Below are 13804 nucleotides of genomic sequence, written 5' to 3'. Positions count from 1 at the left end.
GTGTATCTTGATCCACAACATTCCTGGGAGTTTTGAATAATGCAAAGGACCTTTCAGGTGCAACTCTTTCATAACAACAAAATGGGTCCCCCCACACTTGTGTCCAGTAGTCTACATTACAAGAGACTACACTTTAAAAATATATTTCATTGGCTGTAAAGCACTTAGAGATGTTCTGAGGTCATGAAGGGCACTGTATAAATGCAAGTTCTTTCTTTATAAATTCCTGACAACAGCAGCATCACTCAATCAAACACAGACAGAAGCTAACTATAATAGGAAGGCATTTACCCATAAAAGTGCAGCTGTTCTTTAACCCTGATAGTGGAGTACAGTGAGAGTACACTTCATGCCATAGGTGATCATGGTGGGTTCCAGTGCCAACAGATCAGGGCACCTGATTACATGTGGTAACAGATTGTGCTTTGAATACTTTTTGAAGTCATGTCTAGTAATTTTATGTTGGTGTAAATGGGGGGTTTATGTTTACTGCTGCAGGACTGGAAAGTGGGAGGTGAAACACCAATACTATCATGCCAAACAGAATTTTTGGCATAAAAGAAGTGAGTTGTTCTGATTGAGGTAAAGCTGTTGTCCTTTCATTTCCTAATTTTATCCCTTCGTCTCCTGAAGGTGGTGACTCGTGCTGGGACACAGTTCTACGGGTGATGCTAGAACTCTGGTTCTTTGGCCATTTGGCCATTCTTCATGTATGTACCTAGATATCATCAGGCAATTTTAACATGAGGGGAAAATCATAGCCAAACCCATTCCTCTACTCAACCCATAGTCACTTATTTGGACTTAGAGCCACTAGGGAAGCTTGTATTTCTTGTTTTAGAAAATATATTAATATTGAAAAATAGTGACATGGAACGGGAAGGTTAACTGGCCTCATGACCTATTAGTGGCATCCCTTAATACTCCATGGTTCAGGTTAGAAGATTAGGCCTGAGACATTAATGTATGCCAACATTCCTATTATAATATCATTTGCATATGGACATAGGCACTGCTGTATACTTCAATATGAATGAATGAATATTAAATTATGTCCTTTCACACCAACACACACTGGACAGATGCAAAACCCAGAAAACATGGGAATGATGCCAGTGGTAAGAAAATCTTAAACATAGACTGATGTCTAACCACTGCCAAAGGGCATAAGAGAGTTGTAAAGTGTATTTTTGCTTGGAGGCTACTGTACTAAAAATGCATTCTTATTTGGAAGTTGCTGATACAATTAGCATTGAATCCTGACTGTAAATACTACAGCTTACCTTCAATCTTCAGTAAGAAATGCTCTGTAAGAAAGCTGCCATTTGTTTCAATACTCCTCAGTTTAAAGTGAACAAATAATACATTCTCAGAGGTCCACATCAGGCTCAGTAAATTAATGCACTGTGCAGTGTGGTACTAAGCCATACAGACCAGGAAGGTGTCAGGTTTGATCCTCAATCTGTGCTGAGTTAGCAGATCTCGACTGGGTGGCAGTAAGCGCACAATAACTGGCCTCAGCAGCCCTCACATAGGCCTGGGGGCAAAATTAGCCAGGTTCCCACTCCTTATTGCTAACAATGATCCATGCTGGAGACTGTATGTGGTTGTTGGAGTTCGGGATTTTTGTTTAATACAAACAGCGTCACCTTAATAACCAAGGGGGCGAAATTCTACCTGTCAGTATTTTAGGCAGAAAAGTCAGCAACAGTACAAAACGGCAGGAGGAATTTCACCCCACACATGGTCTGCAAATGTGATTTGCATGGAATCATTATTTTAATTGTGTCCTGTACCTGAGAATCATACAAATGTGTTCATGAGCCCAGAGCCAGTTTCAAATATTCTATCCATGTTGTAATTATTTCAATCAGTCTGCATCTTATGCATATGATGGAGTGCATTTGTATGTAGCAGACTGCAAAGGACATACCCAAAGCATGAATTTTTGAGTGTTGCTGTTATATTGGGAGGTTTAAGAACCTAATTCAGCAGCATTGGTTTTGGAATATTACCACAAGGCTTCAGATGGAACACACGAGAGTGGAATGAGCAACTGCTCCCTTTGCTGTGGTTTTCAAATAATGGAGAGCACAGTATGTTGCTCCGGACTGCGGCACACCATATGAAATACCCTACAGGAGAGGGATGAAGGGACAAAGAGCAACGGCTGAATTCATAGGACTCAGCTAAAAACAATTTTCCAAATGTATTTTAATACTATTTATTCTAAAATTATAATATGCTAAATTTACAGCTGAATAACTGTTAATTGTTTTATGAAACACTATGGTTTCTTTTTAATTTTGGAAAAAGAGTACGTTCTTCATTGTGTTTTGTATGCCAAAAAATTATGGTATTAAAACAATGTATGTTATACTCGACATCTTACAGTGTAAGAGAGAAATTCATATTCTAATCTTGCTGTCATGAAGGGTCTCATCGAAGCAGTAAACTGTTTTCCTTCTTCAGTGGCTCTGCATTTTCAGAAAATTCTCTATTTAATTCTAATCTTCTACTGAATTTTATTGTTCTCCTTTTCCAGTCCTCTCCTCTTACCTCCTGCCCCCCACTCCACCCCTGGGCTGCTAATGCCCTTCTGTATGGAAGGCAGCAGGATCCAAAATAAAATATTTGACAAATTATTAAAAAAACTCTCCTATTTCAAAAAATTCTAGACACAAAATGTTATCTTTATTTTCAAATATCTTAAAGAAATATGCTGCTGTTTTTTTAATAACTTATTTTAAGTTACATTTCCATATTTCAGAAAGTTTCAGATAGATGTATACCCATAATAGTTATAATTTAGAGCAATAATCTGTGTTCATGCTTTAGTTGCCTGTTTCATTTTACATTTTTTTGTTTCTTCGCTCTCTAATGCACAGACACTGATAGCGTTTGCTGGAAGCCTGTATGCTTTTGTTGAAAGTTGTGACCAGTGTTTAAAATCAAGAAGCAATTAAAAAAAACAGGAGAATTTACACCTACAACAGGTACCGGTTTATACTGTGGATGGGAGTTGAATGGTCTGGGCTATGAGCTTTTTGGGAAGTCTGTTCAGTGTTAGGCTGATACGAGCCATACTTCAGTTTTGTTCTCGCTCCTCTCCCCTGAGTTAGAACACACTGGATCCACCCTCCCGGTCTGCCTTCTGGCGGTGCTCTATCACAGCCTAGCTGAGATCGGGCAAAGCATTTTTATTTACAGATCAGAAACCACTCAGTAAAAGCAGTGTAAAATATTTAAAATGTTTGAAGACAGAATAATAAAACAATTATTTATATTAATAGTGTTAATTTTCTGTGTAGACCCTCTGCTCTGGTAGCCGCAAAAGCAATTGTCACATAAAATGGAATGTATTATAATTGGGGCTGATTTTTATAGCTTTGGAATAAAAAAGTAGATATTCTATTAGAGGTTACGTTAAATCAGAGAACATTTTTAGGAATCTACACTATGATGTGATGTTACCAAATGCTTTAGTTTGCTCTAATATGCTGGTATCCTATTAATAACAACATTTGTTTAAAGGGACCAATTCAATAATTTTATAGAATTTGCATAATAGGTGCACCTTATTCTCTTTAAGAACCTCCTCCTGCACTGAAATACCCATCAAGGCTCCACATTCTTATATTAAACAAGTACATGAGCATAAAGCCCTGCTGAGTTACACTAGTACGCTCATTCATCTATATGTGCCCTTTATCCACGAGACTTTAGGTCAAAGGTTATGCTACTTGAGTCATTAATTATAGTCCACGTCTCTCACCAGGAAAAGTGATGTTTTCTTTTTAAACCTTTGTTTAAACAGCTCCCCTTAACCAATGCACTGAGATTTCCCAATCACTTCTATTCCCAGATCAGAGCTGAACTGCGCTGCGGACACTAATTAGTCTCCCATGTTTCCCCTTCGCTCTGACTCCAAACGTAAAAATAAACAACTATCTTTTCCCCTCATCTTTTCTTTGAATCGGACCCCTAAACTGCAGTCTTCCCTTTTGCCTTTGGGGTGGGGAGGTGGAGTAGTCCTGTGACAAATCTCTCAATTACATTTCATAATTACACAGAATTTACAGCACAGAAACAGGCCATTCGGCCCACCTGATCCATGCCAGTGTTTATGCTGTTTGTAATAAGCAAATGGAGTTTGCATTTCCTGCAGGTGGGGGCTCGTGTGTATTTTTTTCCTGTGCTGTACTGCCAGGCAGTGCTCCACCCATGAATACTGCTCCTGTGACGGTTTAGGCAGGAATAGAGGGTTGGCCAAGACTGTGATTCTAAAAACCTCACCCCATGGGTTTGGTAGTCCAGTGCTCTCCTGCTTAGAAATACCGGACTGTTCGAGCAACCTTATCTAACAGGTGGCATTACCTTCACTCTCAGAAGATGGAGTATGTCATTACTGACAAGTCACAATTCGTTTCTCTGACACAGCAGTTCATATTCACTGCACCTGCTATTGTGTGTTTACATGAAGCAGGATGTATTATTTGTATCCATCTGTAATGTATCATTTTCTCCCTTTCAGTCATTTCTTTCTTTCCTTCATCTCTGCTTTATCTACAGCACAGCTGCGCAAATTTAACGCTTTGAAGGCTGTAGTGACGCTTCTTAAAGGCAACCTTTTTTAGAAAAAAAATAGTTTATGCAGAGAGCAATGTGAAAAAGCAATCCTGCTGGGAAACACCAGTCAGCTCTTTAAATGTTATTTGGTACTGCTCCTCATTAAAAATTTACTCAGCATTTTCTGCACATGCATGTGGCTAAAAATATTTTGAAAGCTGAAAAGCACATCCTGTACTCCAGGGGTTTATTTGCATATAGTATATAAAGGAGTGTTAGATATGTAGACAATGGAGCATTACTATTTAAGGAAAACCCTCTCTTTCTTTTGGGTGACCTTATTATCACACTGAAGTAGTGCCATAATGTTTCAAAATAGCCCTTTTTCCTGTCAGCTGCTGTGGAGCCACACGGCGAAATGCAGGAGCCAAATAAAGAGTGCCTTAAGGAAAAACCTGCCAGCAGTAATGGAAGACATAGACCCTGGTAAACTTGAAGATTAATGCTCTAAAGGGATCCCTCCCTGTAAAATGGATGGCCCCGTTAATCTTCTCCCCCCTTTGTCTGGCTGTTGGACAGACGGAGCCCACCCAAAGGTTCTGCCTGTAAGGCCTCGGCATGTTCAAAGCTCAGCGCAGGGCCAGCTCCTTAGCAGGGTCTTGCATCGGAAAATGGTGGCAGGAGCACAATTATTTCAGCCCATCTTCCCAACGTCCTGTCCTGCTACTTGCACATGCCAAATCTAAACCTGGTAGTCACCCTTATACTACACCTGGCCCAAACTCCTCAGGCTGTTGAGCAACACTGCAGGAGATCCAGTGGAACACTAAAATAATGCAGATACTGGAACTCTGTTCAAGACTGTAATGATGTTGCGTTTTGGATGACTACATAAGCTATTCAAGCTTTCCGCTCATAGTTTATGTCAGCCAAACCCCATAACTCATGACAAGCTCCCAGTCATCTATTGTTCCTTCTGGGTACATTAATAGCCCAGTGGAAGGACTATAAGGGCTGTTATCACAAGCTGCTGCAGATGGAAGGAATCAGACTTCTAGTGACCAATGACAATAGTTCAGCTCATTAATAGTAAGCCACTCTGCCATATTATCAGTAATTTTATATAAAGATAAAACTATTATGTAAATTTCAATAAAGGCCTAAAATTATTATTAGGATAGTTATAGGTTAATGTTTTTACATTGCCACTCACATTGCACTGGGGTAACATCAAATTGCCAGGAACGTGGGGAGATATGTATTTGTTATTACTTTGTTACTTTAGCTGTGTGTTTACTTATTTATTTCTTATATTATATTCTATTAATGTTTATGAGACATGTTACATTGTGAGGAACATAGGTACTGGGGAAAATAACTACTATGGAAAATATTCTATCCTTTACGGCTCATAGTAGGCTTATTATGGCTGTTGCATGGAAGAGTTACTGAGTCGGTTTTATGAGAGCCATCAAACTGTTCACACACTGGGTTTCTCACACAGATCCCATCGGGGTTTTCAGATAGATTATGGAGGTGAGATTCTACAGATCATGGAGGGGTTACCTGACATATCATATGGAAAGTTATTAGATAGATAACTTGGAAGTACTATTTGACAAATCATATGGAGGCTTAGTCAAGCAGATCACTTGAAGAGGTTATTATGCCGATCACATGGAGAGGTTATCAGACAAATTACATGGAATGCTATCAAGCCGATCACATGGAGGTGCTATTTGACGCACTGTGAATGGGGTAATTAAGCAGATAATGTGGAGGGGCTGTCAGCAGATCACATGGAAAGGTTATCAGGCAGATAACATGAAGGGTATCATTTATACTGTGTGAATAAAGTTTCAGGCAGAAAACATGGAAGGTTATTAAGCATACCATTGTGAAATATCAGGCAGAAAACATGGAACAGTTGTCAGGCACACTGTGTGGATGAAATTATCAGTCAGATAACATGGAGTGTGGTCAAACAGATCATATGAAGGGATTATCAAGCAAATCTTGTGGATGAGTCATCAAATAACTTTAAAATTTGGTGATAGCACGTACAAAAATGAGGGAATGAATGGAGAAAGGGAAAACAAGAAAGAAAAAGAAGAAAGTGAGTATGAAAAAATAGCCTTCATCTCAGTTTTGGTGTACAGTAGGCACAGATTTCTACAGCTTTCTCTTATTAAAGAAGTAAAACATCCAGATCTGTTGTTCATTAAAATAAAAGTTAGCTTTCCTATGATATAGTTTTACATCAGACCATACAAGACAACTGTTTCATGAAAGATTTGGTGTAAAAGAATAAATTATTTTTATCTTAATGTTTAGAAAAATGCTGAGGGTAAGAGCTTTGATGTCACCATGTAGCTGGATAACCAATCTTTCTTATTACGTTGGCATAAACATTAGATAACCTGTGTATCATTTGTTAAATTGACAGTGATACCAGCTTCTATTTTATTCATTGTTTCAATTTGATAACTAGCCAAATTCTTTATGTTCTTTCATCAGATATTATATGAAACAAAGTTACATTATTTTCCTTCCATATGTTTTCATAATCTAACTGCCATTTTCATTTATCACATATTTTTCTTATTTTTGCTGCTCGTTGTCTGACTTTAAGTTTTGTTCCATCCATCGCTAGGTGCTTCCTTAATACTTTTTTATTCATACACATATGAGGCTCAGACAGAATTAGCAGATGGTCATAATCATTGTCATGGCAAATGGTAATTAAGATATATTATGATATGCTGAAGCCCAATACTATAACACATCAGGAAACATATTGTGAATATTATTGTTGATACAGTCTATTGCATTGATATTGATGTTGATATTTGCTCATCACAACTTACAGTTGAAACTTTGTAAAATTATTCAATAATGCAAGTTACAAAAAGTTCACGATCTATATGTATGTGTGTGCATTTTTATATTTTATGTATGAATATATATATACATATGCAGACCATATTGTATTCCTTTATGTGACGGATTAATTTTCCTCTGCTATTCATTTGACACCAAATGTAAAGCTAGTATAAGCCTTCTTTCCAGCAATACTTCTATGATGTTAAGCTGGCCCTTGTCTTTGCTGGATCTGCAAAGAAGATTCAATCTGAGCAAACTAATCTTTTGGGATCAGGAACTTTCCACATGAACCAAATCAAGAGACAGACCTATGATTCTACCTTGATCCAAATATCTTTGTACCACAATATTCCAATACTGACAGTAATCCTCCATCACTACGAGAAGGTATGTTACCCTCAGGGATTAGTTAGACCATCCTTTGTTTGACCTCCAAAAACCCCTTTATAGCTAAAGAAAATTTTCTATTAGTTATCTCCCCTTCTTAGCACCTTTCTCTGTATTGCTGTCTTCCTAGAAGGGAGGAGTATGATGTCTATCATATTTTTAGATGAATTGATGTAAAGCCCATTGAAGAGGGCAGGATGGTACATGCCAGTTTTTCCTGCTCAGGCTGAGCATTCCATCCAGTGCAAAACCAAGTCATCCGGTAGTATAGTCAGGGATTGGAAAACTTAATGTATTGCTGGGTAATAAAATCTTAGTGTCAGGCATCACTGGAACGAGAACCTGAAGATAGAATGCAGAACAAACATGATACATGTTTCACTGCTGTGCTGCCTGGTCTTCTAATATCCATTTTTTTGTATTCCCTCTTTTTATCTGTGCCAGGTGTCTGCTCGGGAATGAACTTAAATGCTTGGCAACACAAAAGAGATATCTCTAGAGTGCAGCATGCTCACTTCCAACCCCCACCCCCAAAACTCTCATTATTGTGCGACACCATGTGCTCTGCAGCAGCCTGTTAATGAGACATGGCAGATACAGCAGGCTCACAACTCTCATCCTCTGAAAGGAAGCATTTCCTTATTAAGCTCCATCTCATTACTTTCAGCTTCAGCCATTCAATAGACAATAATGAGGAAGTGTAAGTGCTCGCTCGCTCGCTCTCTCCGACTCAGATGGAACAACATGTGTAATCATCCCAGCACACATTTCTTGCACACATCTTGCACCTCCCATTGGACATTCTTGCTGGCTTTAAAAAAAAGTCTGCAATTCTTCACAATACCCCTGAGTCTCCGGCAGGTCAACAAAGACCAAACTGACTCCAATTCATGTAATCAGTCTCTTATTGCTCTGTCTTTCTCACTTTCACACAGACACTCGTGCACTCACTTTACATAAAAAGTCTTATTGTCAATAATCTAGTGCACACCATGCAACAAGATTTCTAATGTTAAAAGGTGATCTCAAACATTCTTCTGTGAGCTGACAGTTCAAAATGTTCTATGGTAAATCTACTCAAAAGATTTCTGACAAACATGCTCTGTGCATAAGAAATTATTCAAAGAGTCAGATGTCCTTTTCCTACATCAGTATTGCATATGTTCCCAGATTAGTCCAAATGAAGATCAAGCAAGCCGCTAGAAGTTTAAAACTAGTCCGTTGCAGACTGCTTACAGCAGGTCTAGCTGACTGAGAGCATCATCATCTATAAACCCAATCCGAATGAAATGAAACCTCTATTGTTCTACATAGTCTCATTCATACAGGACGTCAACAATATCAGCTGTGGATGTTTAAGGTTGCAGCATTCCCTTCCCCCATAATTTATTTACCAACTTGAAAATTGATTTCATAACTTCAAAACCAACCAAGCAGCCAAACATTGCTGGGTGGCGAGGAAATGGATTTACAGAAATGAAGTTAGAGGCGATTGTCTCATTCTTTTTTTTTCATATGTCACTATAAGTTTAAAAATACCTAGAACTTTAAGCCACAGTCTTCTTTCAATGCTATCAGATTGGTGAAAACGAAAACGTGTTTTTGTTTCAATAACTGTTCTGCACAATGGAAGTATTTTTGCTTTTCGGTATTTGTTGGTGGGCTCTATAAGATGACATCATTAATGGTTCTAAAGGCGCTTTAGTAAACAAGCGGGCGGCAACTGATCTACAACAGATACATCATCCTGATCACTCTAAAGTACTAGTGTTAACCTTTAACATGCTAACGAAAATAGAATGTTGCCAGATTATATTTTTGGTTTGTCTTAAAAAATGGATGACAGCTGAAAGTACACAAAAGGGCGGTGCAGCTTTCTTTTCCCACACACATGCGTGCACATGCAAAGATTGGTCTTTGGGGGTCTTAATTATTTGTGCCTAATGGCCACCAATTACTGTGTAAACTAATAATTTGGCCTAACAATATAACAGTGAAGTGCCCGGTGGCCGAACCTCCTCCCCTCCCCAACCCCACCCCCCTTCAAATGTGATTAGGTTTGCGAAGATTTGAGAATAACAGACTATTACAGCCGATGAGGAGGATAAATAAGGAGGGGGTCTTTTTTTTTTGACTTGGAGGGCTGCTGCATAGCGGTGACAGCTGTTGCCTTAAACACATCTCTACAATGGGAATGAAGTAGGCCATGGGAAAGCTGAAGGCTTCTGTATGATAATAAGTCTTAACAAAAGCCACACAGCCCCATGATAGTAGGTGGCTACACACTGAATGCATAACGATTCTCACTGCCAGCTTCCAAGTATAAATCTCTGACTCGCTACTGATTAAAAATATATGTGTAGAAATACAAACGCAGTGAAAACCCAGATTGAATCAGAGGTGGCACGCGGATGTTATTAATCTAAAAACTTCAATCGCAATCCCCCCTCCTGCCGCCCCCTATTGCCAGTCTGCTGGGAATAACCCTAATACAGTTTTGCCCTTTGTAATTTATACATCTTATTCCGCATGAAACACCATTCTTTATCATTCATCCATACAGATGTACATAAAATATATATTGATCTTCTTGTGACAGGCATCGCGGGAGGGGCAGGGAGGGGAAGCATGGGGCTGATTAAAGCACGGAATAGAAGAATCAAAGGGTTTGACGGAGTTCTACAGGCTGGTGCTCAAAATATTCAAATCTTACGTTTCCCTCCAATTATTACTGGGGAAAAAAGATATGGGACGATAATCAGGCGCAGATCGTTCTTGCAAGGAATTCATGGCCCCGAGTTACCTCCCAGCCCCAAACCGCACTGGTTTGTAACACGCCTGCTTGAATTTGTCAGCTTGTTATAAAATATGTATTTCGAGCAGCAAAATTAATCGATGAGAGAGGATATCACAGCTGATTGCATAAATGACTTTTGAAAGCCACTCTTAAAATGTCCATAATCACACTACAGGCTTTCCTTAGCGAGATCTAAACAAAAAACACCCAGGGCTGTCAAGGGGAGACAGTCGCAGCCCTTTGAAAGAAAATAACATGTCCATTGTCATCCACGTGGCTCATTGTCTAAAGCTGCTCATCTGTACCTGAATATCCCCCCTTTTAAAAGCTGTCATGTAACTCCACCTATATATACATAGTATTCAAATATATACCAAGACGGCTACTTAAAGACTGCCTATGACACAGGTCACAGGTCTGTGACACGATAGTCATTTTGGTTCTTATTGATAAAACCACTTTTCTCTCTCTCTTAAAGCCGCACCAAGTTGGAATCTCTCGCATCCCCATACAATTTAAAATAAATAAATAAAGCATACAACTGCCAATAATACGATGAACGACTTTCATTTTAAAGTTTTATTACCAAAAATCTAAACAGCGCCTGAGGAGATGCGGCAACTCTTTGTACGGGAGAGGTAATGGCTCGGATCCATCACCGAGGTAAGAAAACTTGAAAGAATTTCTTGAACTTACCCCAGGTAATGTCTTCTGTTCATGCAATGCACTCTGGGCCTTCAGAGCAGATTCCCTGGCACAGTACGTTAGGAAGGCACAACCTAATTATTTAATTAAAAAAGAAACATAGTATACAAAAGCACTGTGAATATAATTTTGCTGTCGCTTCTTATTTCAAAACAGATCAAAATGATTTTAGTTTTTATTGTTCCAACAATCCAATGTTGGTACATGCAAGCTGGTGTCAGGATCAGTAATGTGCTTCTGACTAAATCACCTTAATATTGTCGACTTATATCATTAACCAGGCTTTATTTGGAATATATTGGTACATTTATTTTGAAAATTGAAGTCGTCCTGCATAGTCAATACCCGAACAGTGGATTGTAAAGACACCATGACTTTATGAAAGGATAATATTTAATTCCAAGATCACACTTCAATATAGGTACAAATTGCACGTTATGTGTAACTTCAAACATAGGTCCAACGCAGCACACAGTACTCATATTTGTGTTTACTCTTAGAGATGCATTAGTACTTTCAGTCCACATTTGGAGCAATATTTTATTTCATTAAAAGAGATGCTGGATACAATTCTATGGCAGAAGACGCGATCCTTAACATTAAGTATTGAGGCTGCGACAGTTATCTTTGTATTATCAGAAGTCTGTGCTGTCTGCACAGTGCAATATGTGGTCTGACAGTGGAAGTTAACCCGCAGGAGTTGTCACTGCTGATGCAGAGCACACCCCCAGCAACTTAGAACTCTGCAGCTCCCAAACCAGGCGTATAGAGTGGGCACAGCGAAGGGGCGGGGGTTAGGGGGGTGCTATGTAAAGAGTTCTCGGCCACAGACCTAGCTTATTTGCAGTGGACGCGTAAATAATTTATTTCTAAAAAGAAATAGCAGCATGATATAGAAATAAATCAAAGTCTAATATTCCGACCAGACATGAACAAAAATTGGATACTATACCTTTTTAAATTTCTTAAATTGGAAAAAAAAGTACAGCTGGCAATCTTAATATGATCAGTAAATAATTATTATCTAAAGCTTAAAGAACGAGCGTTTGGAATCACATCACTCATATCATTTGTATTTCAATCCAGGTTATTGAAAATAGCATGCAGTCTTATCCGCGTCTGTGAATGCGGCCGGTGAGCTCATAAATATTGCATTTTAAATTACAGATAACCCAAGGCCCTTTTCATATCTTACTCTTACCCCCTCTCTCTCCCTCTCTCTCCAACACGCAGATTGACTGTGCACCTGCACACCCTTGTGTGCTTTTCTCCATATCACAGCAGCAGCAGCAGCTGGGTTATTTCGCCTTTTAAAATCACGACTACAAATCCTGTAAGTTATTATTCCTCTGTGTGTGTGTGTGTATGTTTGTAAATCTGGCGTTTAGCAACATCAGTGAACCCCCTCATATAGTTTCAATCGCGGCTAACCCCCCGCCCAAGTCTTCCAAATCATTAAAACAAAAAGTTGTCTTATTTTGACAAAGAAGGCTGCAGGTGTAAACTGTTAACTCGAGTCAGGAGAGCTGTTCTTCAGTACTATTAACTCGTTGGAGCTTTTCTTTTTTTAAAAAAAAACTAAATATGTACACACACATAAAAAGAAACGAGGGGGTGGCGGAGACAGACCACTACACTGTTCACCGAGAGCTTTGAAATCTTTAAGTTATTTCATTCCGTGCAAAGTGTACAGAGAAGAAGCCGAGTAAAGCATTGCCTTCAGCACCCATCAGTTTTTTAAAAAAATCACAGATCGCTCGTGTTCTTTACAAACGCTAAAATGTTTTTTTTAGTATAGAAAACGAGCTGGTGTTTCACGCAGTAACGCTATCCTTCAGCACCACAGCATTAGCTGGCTAGACCTTCCAGCATTAAAATCATAACAAACAAACAAACAAAAGACATTCTCAGATTGCACTGACTTGGGAAAGCCCTAAGTTGCTTTCTGAGAACAGTAAAGAGTGTTGCTGAATGTATACAGACCCTTGTGCATGCCGGTGAAGCGATCCTTCAGCACCGTGAGCTCGTAGATCTTGCCAAATTCCTCAAAGAGGGGCTTGAGGTCCTTCTCCTCCAGGTTGCGGGGGATCTGGCCGATGAAAAGTTTGATGGCGTCGTGGTCCTTCATGGGGATGGTGCTGTTCTGGCTGTGGCTGAGTCCGTTCATAGGCCCGTTGGCAGTGCTGATCTGGTTGTTGTTGTTGAGGCTGTCTGCTGGCTGCTGCACGCCGTTCGTTAACGTGGCCATCTTTCTCCCACACTGCGTGACGTCAGGCAACTTTCCTTTACATTGACTCCGCCGTTTAAACAGTCTGGATCGGCTCAAGGTCCGCTCAGACCCGGGGTGGATGAATCAGCCTCCCCCCCCCCCTCTCTCTCTCTCTCTTTCTTTATTAATATACACCACAACCCCAGACAGTGGTAGCTTCCATAATCCAGCCATAAAAAGCCAGCTTGCGCACG

At 39.5% G+C, this 13804-nt stretch overlaps 1 protein-coding gene across 21 annotated transcripts in view; it reads right to left on the bottom strand.

Annotated features, from left to right (window-relative positions):
* Positions 1-13589, bottom strand: part of celf4 (CUGBP, Elav-like family member 4) — an 890875-nt gene extending 877286 nt beyond the window's left edge. For 13 of the 21 annotated variants that reach the window (XM_067992843.1, XM_067993248.1, XM_067992506.1 and 10 more), the window contains exons 1-2: positions 13325-13508; positions 11333-11415 (exon numbers count right to left, since the gene is read on the bottom strand). In XM_067992843.1, the coding sequence (XP_067848944.1) occupies positions 11333-11415; positions 13325-13508 (267 nt within the window). Of the gene's footprint in view, positions 1-11332; positions 11416-13324 lie in introns of all 21 variants that reach the window. The other 8 variants (XM_067991773.1, XM_067992593.1, XM_067991859.1 and 5 more) reach the window with 1 other exon arrangement.
* Positions 13590-13804: the final 215 nt, after the last annotated feature.

This window comes from Heptranchias perlo, chromosome 1 (genome assembly GCF_035084215.1).
Source record: "Heptranchias perlo isolate sHepPer1 chromosome 1, sHepPer1.hap1, whole genome shotgun sequence".
Taxonomy (NCBI): domain Eukaryota; kingdom Metazoa; phylum Chordata; class Chondrichthyes; order Hexanchiformes; family Hexanchidae; genus Heptranchias; species Heptranchias perlo.
Note: the sequence above shows the minus strand (reverse complement) of the source record. Positions and strands in the feature narration are given on the sequence as shown.